At 36.3% G+C, this 24,849-nt stretch overlaps 1 protein-coding gene across 9 annotated transcripts in view; it reads left to right on the forward strand.

The window, feature by feature from the left end:
- Positions 1 to 24,408, forward strand: part of SYTL2 (synaptotagmin like 2) — a 102,294-nt gene extending 77,886 nt beyond the window's left edge. For 5 of the 9 annotated variants that reach the window (XM_045557209.1, XM_045557214.1, XM_045557212.1 and 2 more), the window contains exons 9-19: positions 177 to 278; positions 2,289 to 2,342; positions 6,622 to 6,716; positions 9,819 to 9,938; positions 11,258 to 11,427; positions 12,551 to 12,653; positions 14,612 to 14,782; positions 18,687 to 18,765; positions 20,796 to 20,895; positions 22,295 to 22,500; positions 23,340 to 24,408. In XM_045557209.1, the coding sequence (XP_045413165.1) occupies positions 177 to 278; positions 2,289 to 2,342; positions 6,622 to 6,716; positions 9,819 to 9,938; positions 11,258 to 11,427; positions 12,551 to 12,653; positions 14,612 to 14,782; positions 18,687 to 18,765; positions 20,796 to 20,895; positions 22,295 to 22,500; positions 23,340 to 23,485 (1,346 nt within the window). In that variant the 3' untranslated portion in view covers positions 23,486 to 24,408. Of the gene's footprint in view, positions 1 to 176; positions 279 to 2,288; positions 2,343 to 3,557; positions 3,606 to 6,621; positions 6,717 to 9,818; positions 9,939 to 11,257; positions 11,428 to 12,550; positions 12,654 to 14,611; positions 14,783 to 18,686; positions 18,766 to 20,795; positions 20,896 to 22,294; positions 22,501 to 23,339 lie in introns of all 9 variants that reach the window. The other 4 variants (XM_045557208.1, XM_045557213.1, XM_045557210.1 and 1 more) reach the window with 1 other exon arrangement.
- Positions 24,409 to 24,849: the final 441 nt, after the last annotated feature.

Below are 24,849 nucleotides of genomic sequence, written 5' to 3' on the forward strand. Positions count from 1 at the left end.
GGCATATTAATAGTGGTGCAATATTTTTCTGTGAAGTAAGTGCTTCTTAGAGTAAATAAAAATCGGAAGGCTTATGGCACAGTATCTCCTTTCAACCTACCATTTCAATGTCCATTTGCTAGAGGGTTTTTTTCTTTTTGTATCGTGCAGTGTTCATCGATTTTGTCTTATAACAGGTTCAGAAGAAGAACCCAGTCCTGTTTTGAAAACTCTGGAAAGGAGTGCTGCTAGGAAAATGCCTTCCAAAAGTCTAGAAGACATTTCATCAGATTCATCAAGTGAGAATAAAGTTTGCTCCACTGTTCATGCCCCGTCTAAGTTTAAAAATGCGTATGTGCTCTCCTGTGGCCTCGCTGCATGCTATTGTGCATTGAAACCCCTAATGGGGGATTAATAGATGAGAATAACCTTTCTGAAGTGTGCTGAAGAGGCTCAGCATAAAGTGGTTGAAACTTTTAAAATAATTCATGAAGTTTGGTTACTAGAACACTAGGTTTCCTTGAATTGAAGACTACCAGTTTGAGTGTTTACTCAAGTGCAGTGAGTTTTAAAGGATTGTAGTAACTAGTAATACTAGTGAACATATTTGTAATAGCTAACATTTACTGAGTATTACTTACCAAAATGTGGCTAAGAATTTTACATGTATTATCTCATTTAACTGGCATAAGCAATCCTGTGAAAGATGAATTATTGTTATCCCTATTTTATAGATGAAGAAAATGTGGCTCACAGTGGTGAAATAACTTGTTTAGTTTCACACAGCAGATCCAAGACTCAAAATTAACAGACTACAATCCAGAGCATTTATGAAGGGACCATGTTATATATGACAGTGTTGGGTGTCTGATGAATTTCACTTGATAATGGAGTTGAATTAGGACTTGCCTTTTTCTTTTATCCCTTGTTTTCTATTCACACATTTCTTTTGAATACTGGAACTGCAAGCCCAAAGACAACCTAACATGCAAGACTTTAGGCACATTATTCCCACTGGCTGCTGCTTTAATTGGTGAAGGACTTCTTGAGCACCAACAGAAAGCATCATGTATAAAGGGACTTGTGTGCCAGACAAATGGACTTAGAAACTATGACTTCTAGGGGTTTTGTTCTTACTGTTTTTAAGCTAAGATACATCCCTGGGCTTGCAGATGGTAATGAGAAAAATTATCAAGTGAAAATTAACCACTGCCAAACTCATATGATTGATCATAATTGACTATTGTTGTGTTTAGAATATGTTTTATGCATCTGTAATTGAGACTAAGAAGTCAGAGTTTTGGAAGGAAAAGAAAAAGCCACTCCATCAAACAATTTCTAAAATTCAAGAGATTCCCGGGGCTCTGAAGACAGTAATCCCAATTTAGAATGTAGACTTAACCCTCCCGAGGATCTTGGAATCTTAGAGTTGGAAGGGACCTTGAAAGTCACCCATTTCAGCCTCCCCCCAATGCAGGAATTCCCTTTAAAGCCTCCCCAACAGGTGGCCAACCCCCACAGCCCCCTGAATGCTTCTAGAGAAGGCGAGTCCAATCCTTTGTTGAGCAGCCCCAATTATTCTTCCTTATGTTGGTGATGGACCCTGACGGGGAAAAAAAACCTCAGCAACAATTGTTCAATTTAGCAAACCTCTTGCCTGTGAAGCGTGGGGCTATTTCCATGGTGCAGCTTTAAAGTACTCAGGAATGTGTAGGGTTAAAAAAAAAAAAAAAGAAAGAAAGAAATCACCATCAGCTGACCGGTATTCCTGCACGCTCCTTTCTAAATACCGATACCCACTCTCACACTAGCCTGCCAAGATTCCACTTAGCAGCTGGTCCCCAGTTACATCTCTTCAGTTGACTTCCCAAGCAAGCCTCCCAGAGGCATACGCAAATGACGATGATGCACACACACAAATATTTGTTAATGACCATGGGTTTGGGAAGGTGTTAGTCATGGCTAGCATCTTATCCTTTACAGAAGAATAGAGAGACTGTTGCAGCTACGTGCTTTCTCCTGCTGCTGGCCGATTGCTTGCTCTGAGCTAACCCTCCAACCCTTGGGAGTCAGTGTGCAGCAGTGTGCTGATGTGAGCTGCATCGGGGCTGAAATGGGAGCTCTCGCCATGGCACTGGCTCAAGTAGCTAATCTAAAGAGAAAGTATTTTGGGGAAGACATCTTGGTTGCACCCCTCACTGCATCTTGACTAATTGCTTCCAACTCCGGGGGCTTCCAGGGACAACCTCATTGTTCTTTTCTCTTTAAGGGTCAGCCATGTTAACTATTTGTTAATTTCTCCTGAACAGATCAAGCAAAAGTAGATAATCTGCCAGAAGAATTAGTACGTAGTGCTGAAGATGGTAAATATCTTTATGTATTTGCATGTCTGTCTGTGTATTAAGTTCTGGGGTGATTTGGGCAGTCTCCGGGATGCAGCTGTTGGATAAATAAAAGAACGTCATTTGCCACTGTATGTGCTGAATAGTGCCTAAGTTGTTATAAAACGATTCTGACTTGGTGCATTTAATACTGTTTATATTCTTAAGGCTTCTGCTGGTGATACTGTTGTGAGGATCTCATCAGAGATCCTTAGGAAGCAAGGGTTTCTATAAATAGGAAATTGTATTTCTATGGGTATGAGCTGATTTTTGCTGCTCTGACTTGCAGAACTCATTGTGAGTGAGTGGAATGGGTTCCTGGGTTAAGTTATTCCTGTGTTTGATTCTCAAGTCTCAGCATTATTTAGATCTCTCTGGGCACAACTGATAAAGCCTTAAGTTCAAAGGAAAGGGTCCCAGAACAAGGGCAGAGAACCCTGCCTCTGCTTATGTAAATAAGTATAGACTGAGGAATATTATGGAGTCAGAAGATCTTGAAGCTTGTCAGTGGATCAGGTATTACTTGGTTCAGTCATAAAATGAACAGGATAATAGTTCCTTGGGAGGGGGAGGAATGGAAATGAGTGTGAATTTTATAATTCAGAATTTATGGAAATATATAATTTATATTTGTATGCTAGATTCTTTTTTTTTCTGAATTACCTTCTCTATAAAAATTGTACTCACTGAGCTTTCCCGTATAATGCAGCAACAGAGGTCCTCAAAGGTCATTCTTTTATGTAATGGTTTTGTCTTTCTCATTTTATATTTACAGTGACCTCATTGAAGTTGATGGGACAGGGATTTTTATCTTCATTTTGCAGATAAAAGCTCAGAGAAATTAGACAGATTTTCTAAGATTCTGTAGCTAGTCTGTTAGTGGGAGGGCAGGGAGTAGAAGCTCAGCTTCATTACTCCTAGTCCAGTGCTCCTTCCCATTTTCCATGCTGTGGTTTAGTGAATTAAACGAAAGATGCCACATACCTCCTTTGTTGGATCTTAGATTTTTAGTTGAACAGGAGACCTTAAAGAGGGTAATGAAGAGTCACATGGGGGAATGGACGAAAGCAAGCTGAAAACCTGGACAAATATATTCTGCTCTTTCAGTTGTGAAACTGACATTTGAGCTTTACTTTCATGTCTCTTTAATCCTTCTGTTAAAATGGTATTTATTCTCAATGTTGCCCTCCTGAGTAGATCAAAAAGCAGATCAGGAACCAGATACAAATGAATGCGTACCAGGAAGTGAGTAGCAGGATCTTTCTCACAAATGACTAAATGTTCTGCTCTACATAGTGTTTGTTAAATATACTGAAATAACTAACCCCATTAATAATGCAGCATTTATTATTGCTACTAAACTCCTGCAGCCTGCAAAACTATTTCATTATGATAAGGGTTTTATTAAAAACATTTTACTATTGTCTGTGTTGAAAGAATAATTTATGGTTTCACTGCAGGAGAGTTATATGTTAAATATATATAACATATATATTTAATATATAAATGTTACTGGTGAGTATTGTACTTTTGTCAGTTTCTCTGCTTTTTAAGTCTTAAAATCAAGTTAGCACCTTCTGATTTCATTTGGCTTTTATGTTATAGTATGGTCTTGAGTATTAGATCTCTTGTGACCTCTATACAAAAGTGTAGATATGAAGCAATTTATAACTTATTTGAACCTAAGAAAGAACTGTACAGTATGTAATATGGTTGTATATGCTTCTCGAGATTTCGATAAAAGCAAATTTTATTAAGTCCAGGGTTTAAATTCTGAGATTCCAAACTGGATTCGAATAGTAAATATTCATGTCTAAAGTCTAAAGCAAGTGAACATCTGAATCTAAGATGTAAAATGTACACTTGTGGTAACTAATGTCCATCAACTAATTAATATCCATTACCAAGCAAAGATAATGTTTACTGTTTTCAATCTTAAGATTGTGCTACTTAGCTCTGACTACTATCTTAAGGACAAATAATGGATTAAAAAGGTGCTTATAGGGCCTAGCAAAGCATGCAGGAATCTGTGTGTGTGTGTGTGTGTGTGTGTGATTTCTTAGGTTTAGATTCCTGGTTTCATAAACCTAGGCACTAGAGCTATGAAGATAATGTTACATATGTCTACCCTCTGGTCCACAATATTTGTAATAATAATTTCCCATTAGTCTTTGGATGTGCTCATAGGCCTTAGTGAGGAGAGTGGCTAAATGAAGGAGCCATTAGAGAAAAAAGGTGCTGATGATGCTACCAGTCGGTGACATGTAGAATGAAATCTGAAACTTGTTCATGAGGTCCTCCTGCTGGCAGGAAAGGTGCTGAGCTTTGGCACATGACTTGACAAATTTTTAAGAACTGCCTAGGAAAGAAGACAGTCCAGGCTCCGGCCTTGAGAATATGTGCTGTCTGCTGCAGAGGAAACAAGACTTCTGCCACTGAGGGGTGTTAGAGGCTTTTCCAGTTGCTTTTGAACTAGTATATACTTGTTTCGGCATCTTATTTTACCTTGCTATATTTTCTTCAAAATTTAGCCTGAGGAGTGAAAGCAGAACATACATAGACATACATGTCTCTATAATCTGTATCTTCATTCATGACCTTCTAACTGGCTTAGTTATTGGTCAAGGCAAATGGGCTGAACTCTGGGTAATTAATTTCTCTCTTTTTAGTGATATTTTCCAGAATGACTTTTAGTGCTTTTTCACTAATGAAGAGTATATTCTTACCACAAAAATCAAATACATGATCATAAAATATAAATAAAGCCCATAAATCTAAAATTGACTATATTCGAATAGAGGGTATGATTTTGACCCTCATAAGATCATCTAGCAATAAACTTTGAAAATAACAGGCACTAATGTTATAACAAAAAAATGTTTGCGTTATTATTAGACCATATTGTGGGACCTAATATTACGCTGCTACCAATATAACTTGCACCGATACATATTGATACACACACACACACACACATACAAAATTGTTTAATGGGAAGTGATTAAAGTGGGTATCATTCTAGTGAGACACCATAAGGATATTCGGATGTACATTACCTTTGTGAGCCTAAGGCTATGTGAACAAGGATATATTTTATATGTGTAGCTGAATTTTCAGTGTTTGTTTCACTAGATTTCTTTTGACTAAAGATAATTTAGCTAATGTTTAGGACTGAATTTGGATGTTTTGAGTCATACATAGAAATATGATTTGATTTTTATGTATTTTCCTAATACCTCTTTTAATGATAAAGCCAAGTTAATATATTTATATTGTGTTCATAGTATAATTTAAAGATTCTCTCAAATATTTATTTGATTTGAAAATACATATACAGAGCTTACTATGTGCCAGGCACTGTTCTAACTGCCTTGAAACATTAACTCATTTGTTGTAAGAGCTATGATTCACCATAAGAAAAGCTTAGACATCATAATTCTTAGACAAAGGAAACAGTTTTCTAACTAGAGATATGCAAATTAGGATTAGAATTTATCCTCTTATTGTGCCTTCCACACATACTTTTTTTTTTCACACATACTTTCTATATCAGAAAGAAGACTTTCTACATTATAAAGGAGACATATGCTCCATTTTCATATTAAATTCTTAGAATACCCTAACTTACACCATTCTAAATTGGCCTGGGTATATAAAAAATTCTGAGTCAACAGGTATCTAATTTCTATTTTCAAAAAATAAATTTTAAAGTATAGTCTTTCATAATTTGGAATAAGAAACACTATTAGAAAAGTAATCCCCATGATCGCTAAACAAACAAACCTACTCTTAGACACTCAATGACTGGGACACCTTTATTACTAAGTTGTGTGCAAAAATCTTTACCATCCAGATGAAATAGTTTTCAGCCTGCAGCATGTTAGTAATATATCTCAAGGAGATGAACCAATAAATTACCTTGTGGTTTGAAACTCTGATGTGAAAAAATAAGTTAAACCAATTCACACTGACAGTATATTTTAATTCAAGTCCAGCTCCAGTTCAATACAAACTAGTGTTGTTAAAATTAATATTCATTTAAATTTTGTGTTTGGTTCAACTCCTTGCTAGTTCTCTTTATATATAATTTCTAAAAACTGCATGTCATTTACCCCCTGATCCTGTGCATGTGAACTACTGTACCTTTAACCTTTTTACAAAATATATCTGTTCATAGATGAAAGAAAAGTGTTTTCAACTTGTGCCTAATGTTGTCTGACAATTGTAAGAATAATTTTGAAATGGAAATGCTGCTGTTTAGTTTCCACAGTGCCTGCACAACGTGATAATCAGTTTTCCCACCCTGACAAACTCAAAAGGATGAGCAAGTCTGTTCCAGCATTTCTCCAAGATGAGGCAAGTTTGTCTTTTGTACCTTCAGAAAAATGGTGCCAGATAGGTGGATTTGCTATGCCATGCTTGGTATGTTTGTATTCTGCTCTGGCAGAGACCAAAGAGGTCAGCAGGACTGACCCTTGGCTTCCAAGTCAATAGAGGTAGTATTGTTGATCCTGGAACAAGGCAAGGCAGGTCTCATTTGACTCAAACAGTAACTCTTTTTGATCAGTGAAGTGAAATAGCATAGATTTGGGAATATGATTTTTGTTTCAAAGCAAGTACAAAATAAGAAATCTAGGCAGAAATATGTTGGCATGAACTAATTACACCTCTGCAGTTTAGAGGAGAGTCCATTTGTGAAAGCTTAGTCTAGGTTGCATGACTGGCTTGACAGCATTTGTTAAAATAGTAACATAACAATGACACAGCACACTTTGAGTATCTACTGGGTGCCAGGCACTTGACATGTATTACCTCATTTAATCCTTCAACAACCCTGGGAGGTAGGCACCATCACTATGGTCATATTTACAGGTGAAGAAACTGAAACTAAGAGGTAAACTAACCTCACTTAGCTAGAAAGGGGTTGAACCAGAACTGAAGCCCAGATCTGACTCCCATGCTGTTAGCCACTATACTATAGTGTGTCAAGTAAGAACATGACTGTTATCTAGGTACTATTCATTGAGTACCTAGTATGTGCCAGACACTTAATCATTCTGATATCCAACTCTCACTAACTATGCGTGGTAGGTACTATTTCTCCATTTTATAAAATAAGAAAGAGCCTCAGAGAGGTTAAGTAACTCTCCCAGAGTGCAACAGCTACTAAAAATTAGATCTAAGACTTTAACTGATGTCCTTGGACTTAATTAAGATCCCATGTTCTTGCAGTCAGGTATTTAGGAGCCTGAGCTTTGGAGCCAGACATTCCCAGTCCTGGCTATATGCTAATTTTCTCTGTGATTGTGGACAAAGTCTTTACCTTCCCTGAGTCTGGTTTCCTAGAACCTACCACATTTGGTTTCAAGGAATCAGTGGGGTAATGCAGAAAAAGCACACAGCACAGTGTCTGGTGCATAGCGGTACCTGGTAAGTGTTAGCTGCTACTATTTGTGCTTTTGGTCTGATTTCTGACGGTGCAATAAAAGGTTTCATTCTCAAGCATTCTTTTAGCAGGTGGAATGTCAAGGAAAGCTTTGGGCTTTTAATATTAAGCCCAATATTAAACATAAATTACATTTCCCCACCCACACACACTGTCCTGGGCACCCTTCTATCTATTCTTGGCCCTTTAATGAACCATATCTGCAAATTTTCAGCCCTTGCATATGTTTAAGAACCCACATTACAATTTCCTTTGGTAAGAATCACTCATTCTTTGGAACTAACTCATTAACTGGAAGCCAAGGGTAGGCATCCCATGGAGTTCCTGTGGTTTTATACCTTTGTAGATCTGCTTTGGTCTTAGATGATGATATGAATGAACCTTATAATAGTTTGAGAGCAAATTATGTCAGTTTCTAGTTTTTTATCTTTCTCCTCCCTTCAGTTTTAACTTGCTGTCTCATAGCTCTGCACAGAAGAGTTCAAATCATTTGGGTTTGTGTACCAAAGTTGTCAGAATTCAGTTGTGTCATTTTCATGGAGTGCCTAATGTTGAACTGGGTACTAAAGGAAGTGGAAATGAAATCAGGCCTTGCTCATTTGTCCACTGTCCCTTTGAGGCTGATCATCAGTCACATTTGTTGAAAGCCAGTTACATGAAAAACACTGTTCCAGATCAACAAGACAGGGTCCCATCCTTCTAGTGATTCCCTAATGATCTGATATACTGGGTAGAACATAGTATGTACTATAACAAAGGGAAATGAATTGTAAGTATGTGTGGAGAGAGTGTGACAACAGAGATATTTAAAAGGTATGTATTTTTTTTAATCCTTTTCTCATCCATGTGAGTCATTTATTTTGTTTTTCTTTAACTCCTTTATTAATCTGCATTACAATTGTCATCCATTATATTGATGCATAATTGCATGGTGCTGGAATATGCTGGCATGAACTAACTACTCCTCCATAAAGGTGTTCCCTAACCCCTGGAGCCATGGAACTGCTCCATAAGCTCTCTAAGCCCAAAAGGAGCTCATTCTGAATCATGAATTTTTAAAGCTACTATCTAATAAACTTTAGATCTAAATATAATAAAATTTGCCACCTTTCTTGTCCCAGCTAAATATTTCCTGGGACATATTTAAAATAAGTACCTGTATCTTGTAGCTACTTTTTAAAGAAATGTGTTAAGATCTAATGTGAGGGCCAGGTGCATTGGCTCAAGCCTGTAATCCTAGTACTCTGGGAGGCCGAGGAGGGAGGATCACTTGAGCCCAGGACTTTGAGGTTGCTGTGAGCTAGGCTGATGCCACAGCACTCTAGCCTGAGCAACAGAGTGAGACTCTGCCTCGAAAAAGAAAAAAAATCTAATGTGAGTAGAACATATAATTTAATATAATTCCCTATAGCAACAAAAAGATAAGCACAATAACGCTATAGAAATAAGTAAGAGGTGGTTTAACATTTTAAATATGTATATATAAAAACAACCTTTAGTTGAAACAGATCAGATTAGCATTTCTTTTTCCTCGTTTAACAGCATCTCAACTAAAAGATTTGATTTTTAGAGAAGCAAAGGCTATGTTACTAATAAGAGGAATTAAGTATGACATTTTATGTTTTGACAGATCTTAGACTTTTATTGTCTGAGTAATTTCTCATATGTATCAATAAAGTTCTCCAGGTGACAAAAATATGTAATACTAAAAGAGTGACAGAAAGCTCACAATAGTGCTGTTTTCTGTAGCACCGTGGGGGAAAATTTGTATGTCAAAAAAATCACTTTGTTATTTTGGTAGCTAAGCCAGCCCTCCTCCTTAGATGAGGTCCAATGCAGATCTCTCACTCTATCCGGAATCTGATTCCCTGGCAATTAGCACTAGTGTCCTTTGACCCAGGGAAATGTCATAGATCAGTGGGATACCAAAATACTATCTTTGTCTAGACATTGTTTCTGACTGTAACTCATTCTGAATTTAAATACTATGCATATTATATGATGTTTTGTAGAGTGATGACAGAGAAACAGATACAGCATCAGAAAGCAGTTACCAGCTCAGCAGACACAAGAAGAGCCCGAGCTCTTTAACCAATCTTAGCAGCTGCTCTGGCATGACGTCCTTGTCTTCTGTATGTAAACAAAGGCTCCACGTTAATATCTCTCCACATCTCTGAACCTCTCTCTGACATGCTTATGCTCATTGTAAAACAGCCTCCTGTTGTATTTCTCAGATTCCAAGTGCACAAGCATTTTCTCTAATCCACAATTAGCTTCCGGCTAGCTAAATCCTCCTTTTTTCCTTTCATTCTTTTTGTTTTTAAGAATATAATGATTCATATCGATTATGAATGTTTGTGGGTTTTTTGGATGTAAGTACTTCAGAAATAAATCTAAATTGCCAACAAGATGAACCACTACCTTTTTATGTGCAAAAATTGAGTTAACTATTGTTAAGATCTGCTTATATTAGATATGCTTTTGTATACTGCTTGCAGGCATAGAATTGTATCTCTCTTTTAGTAAGCCTGATCAATAAATATACTGATTCACATAAAAGAATGAGAGGTAATTCTGTGCTTTATAGAAGAATTCAGAACAGGGTTTTAAAAGGAAAACTCTCCAAATCTGTTACTCAGATTTGATTTAAGAGAATTTAACAAATTTGACTTCACATAGAAGTTCTTGCATAAAATGAGGTAGTTGTGTGTGCATGTATAATAGTATGTGTGTAGAAATATATATGTAAATATATCCACATATACTTATCCAAATATTTCTCTGATACACATACATTATCTCACCAGGTATGCTAAACAAAGTATAAAGCTGTGCTTAAATTCTTACCAGCCTTGCATTTCTGAAAACTTTTAAAAAAAAAAGATCTATTTACATTGAGTTTCTGCTGACAACAATCTAATGTCTGCCCTTGGGGAGGCTTTAAATTCCCTTTATCAGTCATCCATTTTCTACCCTTCCTGATCTCTAAAAGCTTCTGGCTTGGTAAGCATTTTCTTAGATTCAGTGGATAGGTAACATGGTAAAATTCCTTTTTAGTGCCTTGGAAATTTGATAGAGCAATGTGTCACTGTGATTTGAGTGTCTGGGTTCTCACATCCTCTTTCTTTAGGATTCTAAATCCTAAGCATGACTAAAAATGGAAATTTGAATGCCATCTAGCATAAAATCACCCTGCTTTGAAATGAACCAGCTTCTAAATAACTTTGCATTTCACTTTTCATCTATGGGGGAAATTAAAAAAAAAAACAAAAAACCTCTAGTCATGTATATCATGACAGGTTGTCTGTGTTGACATGTCTTTATGCTGTATTAAATTAACTGCTTTTATATGCAAGCTAGAGAAATAATGCCAAGCAAGGATTATATCAATGATCCTTTTGCTGGGCTCAACAATGAGATAGAGACAAACGTGTATTTCTGATGATTCCAGGTGAGTGGCAGTGTGATGAGTGTTTATAGTGGAGACTTTGGCAATCTGGAAGTTAAAGGAAATATTCAGTTTGCAATCGAATACGTGGAGTCACTGAAGGAGTTGCATGTTTTTGTGGCCCAGTGTAAGGACTTAGCAGCAGCAGATGTTAAAAAACAACGTTCAGACCCGTAAGTACATTTTGGAGTCACCTACTTTCTTTTAGTTCTCAAACTGTTGATCTTGTAGGAATTGGGAAGGAAAGAAAGTAAACAAAGGAGGAGGGTATGGGTATGACTGTGTTAAAAGGAATGTTTGAAAAGTTGGGGGAAAATGCTATTTTATTTACTTTATTTACTTAAATTCATATGCAAAACATTAAATTATAAAAATCAGTGAAACACAGAATGTTTCAACTTGGAAAGGACATTTGGGGTCATCTAGTTTCAGTTCCTTCATTTTATATATAAGGAAACAAGGGCCAGAGAAGGTAAGTAACCCATATATATAAATTTAGATAGTCTCAAAATGAAGAATAAGGGCTTGAACCCCTGTATCTTTCTATCATACTCAAACTTTTTCTAAAATTAGGGACATGTGGGCATATCATAATGTTCAGTGGTATAAAAATAGTTAAGATTTTAGAATGAGGCAGTTTCCATTTTAAAATCTTATAGAAGAACTTTAGGGGAAATTACTAATTTATTTTTTAAATCACAGGTTTGATTGCATTTTAGTTTATTTCCAAAAATTGAGTGGTATTTCCCACTTATCCCTATGCAGAAGTCTCACTGTTAATTATTTTCTGAGACAAGCCCAATTCTTTTTTCTTTTATTCTTATTATAAAAACAGCTGAGGTCAAAATCCTTTATTTTTTAACATTAAATCTGGCTTAAATAGGGGTATACTAAGATTAATTTTTTCCAAAAGATAGTAACAAAAACTTTTTAAAAATACTTAAAAATACTTTAGGCACCAAAGCCTTTTCTCAATAGGAAACAAATCAACAGAATTAGCTCTATCTTGGAGATCTGTTTTCTGCCCCTCCCCATCCTCTACATATTAGTTAAGGCCAAAGGAAAAAAGGAATTCAGGAAATTCCCCTTAAAAATCTTCAGAATATTAAATGATCAATTTCACTAAAATCCCTCTAAGTATTTAAGTATAAAGGTGTTGATGGGAACATTTGTTACTGCTTTTCTCAGCATCATGAAATAATTATTTCTGCTGTCAGTTTTCAGTGAATTTTTAATAGAGGTGGAAACATTACTTTTATCTTCTGAATTTCTTTTCTGTTCAATTCTCTTTTTTAGATATGTGAAGACCTATTTGTTATCAGACAAGGGCAAAATGGGCAAGAAGAAAACACTTATAGTGAAGAAAACCTTGAATCCTGTGTATAACGAAATACTGCGGGTACCTATGGGCTCTCTATATAGGAAAATCCTAAATGGTGACCTATGCATTTGAATAGCCATGTTGTCTTGGGAAGTATCTCTATGGGATAAAGTCAGTCACCAAGACTGGAGAAGGAAAGGAATAAAATGTTCTGAGACTCTATTTTGTATGAGGCAATACACCATGAATATTATATACATTACCTCATTCCCTCCCCATACATACCCTGCCAAGCCAGCATTATCTGCCACCCTCACAGATGAGGCAAATGAAGTTGAGAGAAATAAAGTAACTTGCTCAAGAATACACTGCTGATAAAGTTGACCATTGCAACCAGAATGATCTAAAAGCACAATTCTGATCTTGTTGTTTCTCTGCTTAAAATCTTTTAGAATTCCCATTACTTTTGGGGGTCAAGTCCATCTTTTTTAACATGCACATTAGTTCCTTCACAACACTTGGGGGTAAAGATTGTCCTTTGCCCCTAAGTGTTCCTGCTGTCTGCTGCCTCAATAACCTTGCTTTATAATAGGCTATATTTAACACTGAGCACTTTAGTGGTTTAATTGTCTTCCTTGTCACTAAATTGTAAAGTTCCATGAGGGCAGGGACCAACTCTGTGTTGTTTTTATACCGTGTGCCTTTGGGCAAATGACTTAACATGTCTGCACGTCAGATCTGCAAAAGAGGGATAGTGGTAGTTTTTGGATCTGCAAAAGGGAGATGATAATAGTACTTGTTTACCTACCTCAGTAGTTGTGAACATTAAAAGGGTTAATATGGATGAATAAGAATTAGCACACATTAAACATTTAATAAATCTTGATTCTTAGTCTAGGGTAGGCACTCAAAAGATGTTTACTGGAAGGATAAATGTATGGACAAATGAATGGAATGTATACCTGGCTCATATTCCATTTCTTCCCCCAAACTGCATCATGCTGTCTTAGTCATGACTAACATCATTTAAAACTAAAAATATAAGAAGTGTTGTTCATCCTCTTTTTCTGCAAACTCTGTCCCAAGTATTTGATCATCCTCTGGAAAAAGAAGAAGCAATTAAATCAACTCTCAGTCATCCATGGGTAAATTCACTGCCTGTGGATTTTCTGCAGCAAGTTTTAAATTACTGTTTGACTATGATAGACCCTAGAACCATAGCTATTTCTGTGTCACCTACTTCAACCCTATACTCAGGAAGAGCCAACTAATTTAAATGGTAAACTCAGAGAAAGGCAAGTCTGCTACAACCAAAATGGACATTCAAGTAGTACATCATAAAGCCAAATGGAGATTATTTTTAGATTAGAAGTACTATTATCCCTTTCACGAATACATATAATCAAGGATTGACTACATTTGAGATGAAAAACTGTTAGAATGCCAAATCTTTTCTACTTGACCATATGAAGCAGGGAAAACGAAGTTTATCTTTTTTCTTGTTTTTTTTTTTTTTGAAAAATACCCTGTCCTTGTAGAATGTAGATAGGGAGGGAGGTGTGCATATGTGGGGCAGATGATGTGTGGGAACTCTCTACTTTCTGTTCAATTTTGCTGTGAACCTAAAACTGCTTTAAAAAATAAATATTCTATTTTAAAAAATACCTTGTTCTTAGGTAGAAAACAGAGAACTTTATTTTTAGAATGAGTTTGATTCATGTTATATCTAGACTAAAAATATCCAGCAAAAATTGAATACTTGGCTTTTGTTTTTAGAGAGCTATTACCAGCTATGATATTTGAGCTTTGGTTTGCTTTTCCAGAGGGGGGAAGAAAATCAGCTTTGTAAAAAATGGATTTGAGCTCTTTGAAATTAGACACTTGGAATAAGATGACTTTGCAATATTTTCGAGACTTGAAACCTAACAGATAAGAAAATCTGATCTACACAAATGACTTTTCTCTTCGTCTCTATGTCATAACTTTGGCATAAAGTAATGTTATTTATCATTCTAATTTTCTTCTTTGAACTTCAGTATAAAATCGAAAAGCAAATCTTAAAGACACAGAAGCTGAACCTGTCTGTTTGGCATCGGGATACATTTAAACGCAATAGTTTCCTAGGGGAAGTAGAACTTGATTTGGAAACATGGGACTGGGACAACAAACAGAATAAACAATTGAAGTGGTACCCTTTGAAGCAGAAAGTAAGTTCAGAGTTTTTTGTTTGTTCATTTGGTTGGTTTGGGGCCTGGTGTATAGGAAAAAGCTTAATTGCATTTAGTGCTGATCTGTAGTTTGGGATCATTTTAAACTAGAGTTGGACTTATTTAACTTGTACATTCAGTGAAGAAAGGGTAAATATTATAGGGAGAATGTTTAAACCATTTAACACAAACGTTTCAGAGACTTCAGGAAGGTCATTTAAATAATTCACTGCTTTGAAATTTGGGACTGACTTTTACTGTAGTATATTGCCAAATTTTGATGAGTGTTCCATGTGTGTCACTTTTTTTTTTTTGAGACAGAGTTTTGCTCTGTCACCTTGGCTAGAGTTCTGTGGTGTCAGCCTAGCTCACGGCAACCTCAGACTCCTGGGCTCAAGCGATCCTCCTGCCTCAGTCTCCCAAGTAGCTGGGACTACAGGCATGTCCCACCACGCCCAGTTGATTTTTTCTATTTTTTAGTAGAGACGAGGTCTTACTCTTGCTCAGGCTGGCATGTGTGTCACTTGAAAAGAATGTGTATTCTATGGTTGTAGGATATAATGTTCTATATATTTACCAATTAAGTAAAACAAATGGTAGCTCAAGTCTTTTATATCCTTACTGATTTTATGTCTGTGTACTATGAATTAGTAAGAGAGATACAATTGTGGATTTGTCTTTTTCTCCTTTTAGTTTTGTTATCTTTGATTCACTATAATTTATTTTGAGGCTGTCTTATTACATATATTTACATTGAGAATTGTTATACTTTCCTGATGAATTGACCATTTTTATCATTTTGAAATTTCCTTTTTTATCTCTAGTAATGCTTCTTGCCTTAAAATCTGTTAGTATAAGGCCGGGCGCGGTGGCTCACGCCTGTAATCCTAGCACTCTGGGAGGCCGAGGCAGGTGGATCGCTCAAGGTCAGGAGTTTGAGACCAGCCTGAGCAAGAGCGAGACCCTGTCTCTACTAAAAATAGAAAGAAATTATCTGGCCAACTAAAATATACATAGAAAAAAAAAAAATTAGCCGGGCATGGTGGCACATGCCTGTAGTCCCAGCTACTCAGGAGGCTGAGGCAATAGGATTGCTTAAGCCCAGGAGTGTGAGGTTGCTGTGAGCTAGGCTGACGCCACGGCACTCACTCTAGCCAGGGCAACAAAGTGACACTCTGTCCCAAAAAAAAAAAAAAAATCTGTTAGTATAGCTGTCAGCTTCCTTTTGGTTAGAAGTTTGTTTCTATCCTTTGATTTATAACATTTCTAAATGTTTATAGTTAAGGTATGTTTCTTATAAGCAATAGTTTTGATTTTTTCCCAGCCCAAAAATATGTCCTTTAATTGGATTATTTAGTTCGTTTTCACTTAATTTAATTATTGACATATTTGGGTCCAAATCTAATATCTTAATATTTGTCCTGTTATTATTTTTATAATTGCCTTCTTTAGTATTAATTGTTATATTATTCCATTCCATTTTTCTCTTCTATTAATATGTCAGTTATGGTTTCTTTTCATTTTTCCTTATTGTTTACTGTACAGACTACACTATGTATCCTTGAATTAAAAGTGTTTAACATAAATTAGGACTTTTACCACTTCCAGGACAATGAAAACAACCAAGAACATTTTAACTCCATTTACTCATTCTCCCATCTTTTGGGAGATATTTAGTCATGTTTTAATTATATATGTATTTTAAGTCCCATAATATGGTATTGTTGTATACAGTGTATTCATTTAGATTTAACCACATATTTACCTATTATTCTTTATCTCTTCCTGTATCTCCATATGGAGTTATTTCTTCTGCTCAAAGATTTCCCTTTAGTTTTACTTTTAGTGCATATCTATTGGCAACAGATCCTTTCAGGTTTTCTTTGTGTCATAACATCTTTTTTACCTTAATCTTCAAAGAATATTTTTACTCTATTACTGTGTTGAAAATTATTTCTTTCAGCACTTTGAAGATGTCATTTCATTGTATTCATTTCAATTGCAAAGTCAGCTATTAATCTTGCTTTGCTCTTTTGAAAGTTATGTGTTTTCTTTTGTTTCCCAGATTTTAGCATGTTTTTCTTTGTCTTTGATTTTTAACACGTTTACTATAATGAGGCTAGGTGTAGTTTCCTTTGTGTTTACCCTGTTTTGGATTCACTGAACTTTTTGAATCTGTGCCTTGATATCTTTCATCACTTTGAAAATTTCTCAGAAATTATTTCTTCAAATATTGCTTTTGGCCTACTATTTTCTCCTCTTCTGGAAATTCCAATTACACATACGTTGTATCTTTTTACTCTGTCCCATATGCCCCTTATGCTTTCTTCTGTTATATTCTTTTTTGCTTTATGCTTCAGGCTACTTTGTGCTAATTTATCTTTTGGTTCAATAATTTTATCTGGTATGTCAATTCCTCTGTTAAAACCATTTACAGTTTAAACCTATCTACAATATAAAAATTATATTTTTAAAATTTAGATTTTCAACTGAGCATGGTGGCTCATGCCTATTATCCCAACACTTTGGGAGGCCAAGGCAGGAAGATCACTTAAGGCCAGGAATTCGAGATCAGCCTGAGCACAATAGGGAGACCCTGTCTCTACAAAGAACAAACAAAATTAGCCGAGCATGGTGGCACATGCCTGGTAGTCCCAGCTACTTGGGAGGGTAAGGCAGGAGGCTTGCTTGAGCCCAGGAGTTTGAGGTTACAGTGAGCTATGATAATGCCACTGCACTGTAGCCCAAGCAACAGGGTAAGACCCTGTCTCAATAAAAAAATTAAATACGTTTTCATTTGACTCTTTTGATTCCATTTCTTTCCTGAAATTCTGTATCTTTACCTTTATAAATATAGCAATCAGATTTTTTTAGAGTCTGTATCTGAAAATTCAAGTATCTTAAACATTTGTGAGTCTCTCATCTATTTTTTAAATCTTAATTTGGTCACTTAATCCTTCGTCTTGGTATGCCTGTTTATTTTTTATCACATGTGGGACATTGCATGTGAAAACATTCTAGGGATAATTTGGGAGGATTTACTTTTGCTTCTGACAGATGGAATTAGGGTCAGACTATCTTAATTTAGGCTGGGAATGAACTAAATTAAAGCTTAGGTTCAGTTTTCATGTGGTCTAGTCTAGTTTTTGTTTGCCCATATTCCTAGGCTGTGGCCCGTCAAGGGGTTCTAACTGAAAGCCTAGGGAAGCAGTTCTCAAATTTTAGCATGTATCTGATTCACCTGAAGGACTTCTTAAAACACAGTTTCTGGGCTCTATTCCCAAGGTTTCTGATTCAGTAAGATCTGGTCCCAAGAATATACATTTTTAACAGGTTGCCAGGCAAGAAACCCTATCTCTACAAAAAATTTTTTAAAAAATTAGCTGGGTGTGGTGGCATACATGTATAGCCCCAGCTACTCGGGAGGCAGAGGTGGGAGAATTGCTTGAGCCCAGGAGTTTGAAGTTGCAGTGAACTATAATGAAACCACTGCTCTCTACGCTAGCCTGGGCAACAGAGCAAGAGCCTGTCTTAAAAAAAAAAAACAAACCAAAAAAATAAACCACACACACACAAAAAACTGCGTGATCAAAATTAAAGCTGCCCAGGATACCTCTGCCATCTCCAAAAAAGCCAGTTTGATTTCTCCACCATTTTTGAGACTAACAGCCTTGACATGTTTTCTGGGTAACCTGCAAGGTTTTTTTAAGAGAGACAGCCTAGCTTCCCCAGATATAAAAGCAATAGTCTAGTTCTGATGTAGAGGGAAATTTTAAATCAGGGCACTCATGAGTTTTACGTAGTCCCAGAAATGGGACAGATGTGGTCCTGTAATAGGACCTGTACAAACAAAAAGAGTAAAAAGTCTGTGTCTCACACCTGCTGACATTCCTTCATTTTTCAGACAGCACCAGTTGCCCTTGAAGCAGAAAACAGAGGTGAAATGAAGCTAGCTCTCCAGTATGTCCCAGAGCCAATCCCTGGTATGTAATGATTTTCTATCTAGATCCATGCCCTTTCCTTATGCCTCTCCTCTCCAAAGATTTATTTGGGTTCCAATTATATTTTCTAAACAAATTTATTGTTAGTGATTGTATAGACCAAATGAGTCAATTCGCAGTTGTAAATTAGGAAATTCATATTTTTTATTGTGGTAAAAAACACATAATATAAAATTTACCGTCTTAACCATTTTTAAGTATACATCTCAGTAGCGTTAAGTATACTCAACATTGTTGGGAAACAGATCTCCAGAATTTTTTTATCTTCCAAATCTGAAACTCTATAACCATTAACCAACAACTTCCCTTTCCCCTGCCCCCAGCCCCTGGTAACTACCACTCTACTTTCTGTTTCTATGAGAGAATTCTCATGTTTTAAGCCTAGTTTACAGTCCTTATTTTAACTTTCACCACACTTTCCAAAAAGTTTGTATTTGTACAATGTGAATGACCTTTCCTATATTCAGAATTTGGACCTATTGATAGTGCTATGATAAGAATGGAACTTGAATGTTCTTTTTCATGGGTGGGAATTAGAATTCACATGAAGTTCCCAAGAACTTAAAGTTTATTGGTCTTCTGCTCTCAGTGTCTCAGTTGGAGATAAAGCTTTTTCCTCAAGATTATTAATTGCATCTTTGTCATCAGGGCCTTTAAGCTTCAGCTCAGTAAAAGGAGCAAGAGACCAGCAGGAAATGAATGCCAGGTAGCCACTTGCCCCCAGTTCCCAAGCAAGTTCCTCAAGTTGTTTTCCTTAAGAATCTGTATGAAGTTATGGCTGAAATCAAGGGTTGCAAATCCAAGTACTTTCAGTAACCAGGCAGCACAGCTAGTGAAATGGGAGAAATGACGGTGAGAGCAGTGACTGAACTAGAGAAAGGCTTTCTAATTTGGTTAAAAACAAAAAAATCGAGGACAAGCAAATCATAGCTTTAGGCCACATTGGTGCCAGACCACAATCTTGTGACTTCTGGATCTTTCTGAAAGGCAGATTCTTTTGCATATAATCTGTATCCTGTCATTTATAGTCAACATACATAGAAATTCTGCCAACCTCTTTTCCCATTTTCTCTCTATCACTTGGTGGTGGGGGCTGAGGGGATTGTGTGCCGTGATGGGCTCCATCTTGTCTGAGTTTTTGGTCATGTAATTTTTCTTCCCTGGAATGGCTTCCTCTTCTCCTCAACCTATCAAAGTGTTAGATGAAGTCCCATCTCATCCATTAAGCTTTTCCTGACTATGTCAGCCTTCACCAATCACATCATCTTCCAAAATATTCCAGTAGCAACTTGGCATTTCATTGTTTTACATTCTTACAGTTTTTATTTAAATTATTCTTTCCAGCTTAACTAAAAACATTTTCTAAGGGCATAGATTATTTTTTTTTGTACCCCTTGTATATATAATGACATTCCTAGCATAGGGATGAACACATAATAGATGCTCATTAAATACTGTTTGGTTGACTAATTGGGCTAACCCATCCAGAAAAATCTGGTATTCCCTGTCCATAATATTAACTATTATGTGTATATATACAATACCTGGATAAAATGTATAACCACTCTTAATAAGAAGAATGGCTATACCTTAGCAAGTATCTCTTTTGGTTACTTTACACTCAGATATGTTTAAAGTGCCTTCCACCAGCACCAACTGATATTGGTTTTAATGTTTGAAAGGTATATGCATTTCATTGAGATGTTTTGAATATAACTATAAATGGATGATTCACATCCCTGATATCTGATTTTGCTGAACCAAGCAAAACCCAAAAAGAATGATGTCATACTCTGTACTTGAAATCAATATGCATTATATTTATAGAGCTGAGTTCAGTATAGCCAGACTATGAAATATATAGTTAAGAATGTATAGATTTAATCAGTTAGGATAATAACATCAAGTGCTAGCTAGTATCCTCGTGCTAGAAGATTTTTAGGCTGAATCCTTGGATGCAGTATTGCCAAGAAAATTGGCAGTAAAAATTTTGTCTCCTTTTTTTATTGTAGGTAAAAAACTTCCTACAACTGGAGAAGTGCACATCTGGGTGAAAGAATGCCTTGATCTACCACTGCTAAGGGGAAGCCATCTAAATTCTTTTGTTAAATGGTAATAACATTGATGACTCTGCCTTCTTCAGTTCTGCTATAGCCTGGCCTCTGCTGGTTGGTTTCGGTTCTCTGTATCTGTGATGGTGACTTATCATTCGTAATTTAAATGAATTTACTGGGAACAATGGAGACAAGAACTAGAGGAATGTGTATCATGAACTCCCAAGGCTTCGCTTAGTTTTACCATCATAAAGCTAAGAGGTCATGTATACAAATGAAAGTAGAGGCCTCATACTTAGTTATATAATGTCTTCTAGGGAGAACATCTGTTGGTGAGGGCAATAATCAGTACAGAAGAGTTTATTACATTTCTAATGGTAGGATGTCACACCCCTTGGCTTCTTTATGGAGCAGGGAGAATTCCTCTTCTCCTTTGTTCCACCTATTTTGTGGCCCAGTTGCAAAGGGCCTTTGCAGCAGATTGCAGATATTTGGGAATGATTTACTCAACAAACCCCTACTAAGAGCACCTAAGAGCTTAAGACAGTTTGGGTTTTTAAATAGCAAACTATTTCTCTGTTACACATATAAACTGACGGGCATCTAGTAAATAATAACTAAACAGATATTGTTATGTTCTCTTAGCTCCCTCTGACTAATTTTATCTATTAGTATATAGATTCTACCAGAAGAACAGTTGTAGCTATTTAATTAATTGACATATGTGACATATATCTAAGTAGCATATATAATATGATTTATGATTTTCCTTTCACATACTCTTCATAGATGTCAGCTGGTAAGATTTTTCAGCTCAGGTCAGTCTCCCATTCTGACCCCACTCTCAAACCTTCTTGCCTTTACAAGAAGCATGGTAGGTTAAAGTTCATTCAATTATTATCATAAATGAAATGTAAATGATTGCAAAAAATCATATAATTTCCAAAGTCCAATCTAGCAAATTGGAGAGGTTTCTCTTTCAGTTCTGTATAACACTAATTCCTTAGGCTATCACAGATAATCAGGAAAAGAACATGCTTTCAAGTTTTAAAGGAATCCTTAATCAAGTGCTACCATATTAAGCACTTACTAAATGCAAACATTGAACTAAGTGTTTTGCATATGTTATTTAATTCTAATTTCAAACTTTTGAAGTCAGCATCACCATTCCCATTTTATAGATGAGGAAACACGTGTCTGAGAGGGTAAGTAGCTTTCCCTAGAATGCACAGACAATAAATGACAGAAGTAGGATTTAAACCAAGGCTAGCCAACTAACTCTGTGTCCATCGTGATGCACCCTCCATTCCCGTACCCCGTCAAACCACCAGCACCGCTCTCTCTCCACACTTTCTCCTCTAGTGCCAATATTTAGTAGCTGTGCTGAAGTGTATTGAAAGCACAAATGTTCACTATCTTACTAAAATGTTCTCACAATAATGCCTTTTTTTTTGTAGTACTATCCTTCCAGATACAAGTAGGAAAAGTCGCCAGAAGACAAGAGCTGTAGGGAAAACTACCAACCCTATCTTCAACCATACCATGGTATATGATGGATTCAGGCCTGAAGATCTGATGGAAGCCTGTGTAGAGCTTACTGTCTGGGACCATTACAAATTAACCAACCAGTTTTTGGGAGGTCTTCGGATTGGCTTTGGAACAGGTACTATTTGTTACATTTTTAATTTTCCATGAGCCCATTCTTCTGGAGAAACTAGAGGTTTGTTTATTGCTTTGCTTCTTCCTAATGAAAATAGATATCCTATCTCTGTTAAGTATAATGAAATGAATGAGTGAAGGAATGTCAGGCTCTGTGTGCCAAGGGCTCTAGATATGAGGATTAACAGGGTATAGTGTCTGTCCATATAGAGTGTAAGTTATTGTGGTGGCAGGGACAGAAAAGCCTTTATCACTACTGTCCCTCCCCTGCCCTCCAAAAAAGCATAGATCATCCTTCAAAGCTAAATATGTGATTTGAATAATAACTAACATTTATGGAGCACTACTCATTGTATGAAATGCTTTATTTGCATTATTTCATTTAATCCTTCCAACAATTCTACAAGGTTGTTACTAATGTTATCCCCAAAGGAACTGATATTCCAAGAAATGAAGTAACAGAGCTACTAAGTGGCAGAGACAAGATTCAAATTGAGTCTGTTACACATTAAAGCCTAACTACACTTCCTTAGAGATCGTCTAGTGTCATTCCACCCCAGTATAGGAATCTTCCCAACTCCCGTATTCCCCTGATGAATTGTCACCTAGCTTTTACATTATTGTGAAGAGAAATCGTAACTCTAGAAATTATGGGAATGATCCCATTAATGGAGTCACTCAGATGGCTGAACAGCCATTGCATGTGATGAGTCCCATATCTGTCCTCCTGGTGATGTTAAAACTCTTCCTAGCTTTCTTTCATTGTGATTATAATCAGGGAATGACCTCCCCCCACCATGAGCTATTTCTTTATAAGTGCAAAACTTTCTTTTTTTTTTTCAGGTAAAAGCTATGGGACTGAAGTGGACTGGATGGACTCTACATCAGAGGAAGTTGCTCTCTGGGAGAAGATGGTAAATTCTCCCAACACTTGGATTGAATCGACACTGCCTCTCAGAATGTTTTTGATTGCTAAGATTTCCAAATGAGGCCACAGTCCACTGTCTCCTCCACTGAAAAATACTAAACAAGTGAAAACTGATCTTGAAAATCTGACTACATGGACAAAGATCCTCACTTTATCTATTGCCACTAAGGAATACTACACAGCATGTAAAATTCAATCTGCATGTGCTTTTTGAGTACAAGCCCAAAGGAGTTAATGGCAAAATATATAACTTACTGTGACTCCAACATTAAAGAAGATATTTGAGCAAGCTAGGAAAATTGCACTGCTGCTACTGCTTCAAAGAAAAAGCTGCCAAAAATTATTAAATGTGGGGTATTGTTAACAAATAAAATGTTCTAGTTTGCTACCATGTGTTTCACACCACAGTCTCGTGCAACAGTTAAGAGAGTCTGCCACTTGACCATTGAAAATCCTTGTGGGACATGTAAATATGTAGGTTGTGGAAAAAAGTAACAGGAAATGAGAGGCAGAGTATCAGTGATAAAGAATTGGACCATAAGAAAACCATTTACTCTTTAATTTCTAATAAAATATGGAATTCCATGTTAGGGAAATGAGACTGAATTTACTGCATATATTTCTGCCTTGAGAAACTCCTTTTTCCCCCAAATGTCAAAACAGAAGTTTCAAATGCACTTTGGTGCCACCCACTGGCCATAGGTGGTATTCAGTTCTTGGCTTATTTTGTCTTAATTCTATTTTAAAATAGGTCTCTAGCCTTTGTTTTGTAAGAATTATGTTTTTTTAAAAAAAACCTGCATATATGATTGTTTTTATTATAACTTTACTATATAAAAGCAGCATTAGAGTAGTTACAAGTTTTGCGACAAAGTTTTAATTAGAATGTGAGTTGTTCTACTATACTGTACTTACTCTGTATGTAAAATTTTCATAAAATATTTTGTAAAAACCCTTAGAATAAAGTATCATATGATTTAAATTATATTGGAAAATTATCCTGACTTATTTTAAATAAAATACTTTATATTAGGAATCCTAAAATCTAAATTCCTTAGCAAGACTAATGAACTGCTGGGTTAATATTTCTCTGAAGTCTTTATTGAAACTCTAGGCATCATTTCTCCTAAGTAGACAGCTTTGGCTATTATTAAGAGTAGAATTTTCATTTTTAAAGAAGGTAGTTGAGGCTGGGCGTGGTGGCTCACGCCTGTAATCCTAGCACTCTGGGAGGCCAAGGCAGGTGGATTGTTTGAGCTTAGGAGTTCGAGACCAGCCTGAGCAAGAGCGAGACCCCGTCTCTACTAAAAATAGAAAGAAATTATCTGGCCAAGTAAGTATATATATATATATAAAAAAAAAATTAGCTGGGCATGGTGGCGCATGCCTGTAGTCCCAGCTACTCGGGAGGCTGAGGCAGTAGGA

The sequence above is a fragment of the Lemur catta genome, chromosome 7, assembly GCF_020740605.2.
Source record: "Lemur catta isolate mLemCat1 chromosome 7, mLemCat1.pri, whole genome shotgun sequence".
NCBI lineage: Eukaryota > Metazoa > Chordata > Mammalia > Primates > Lemuridae > Lemur > Lemur catta.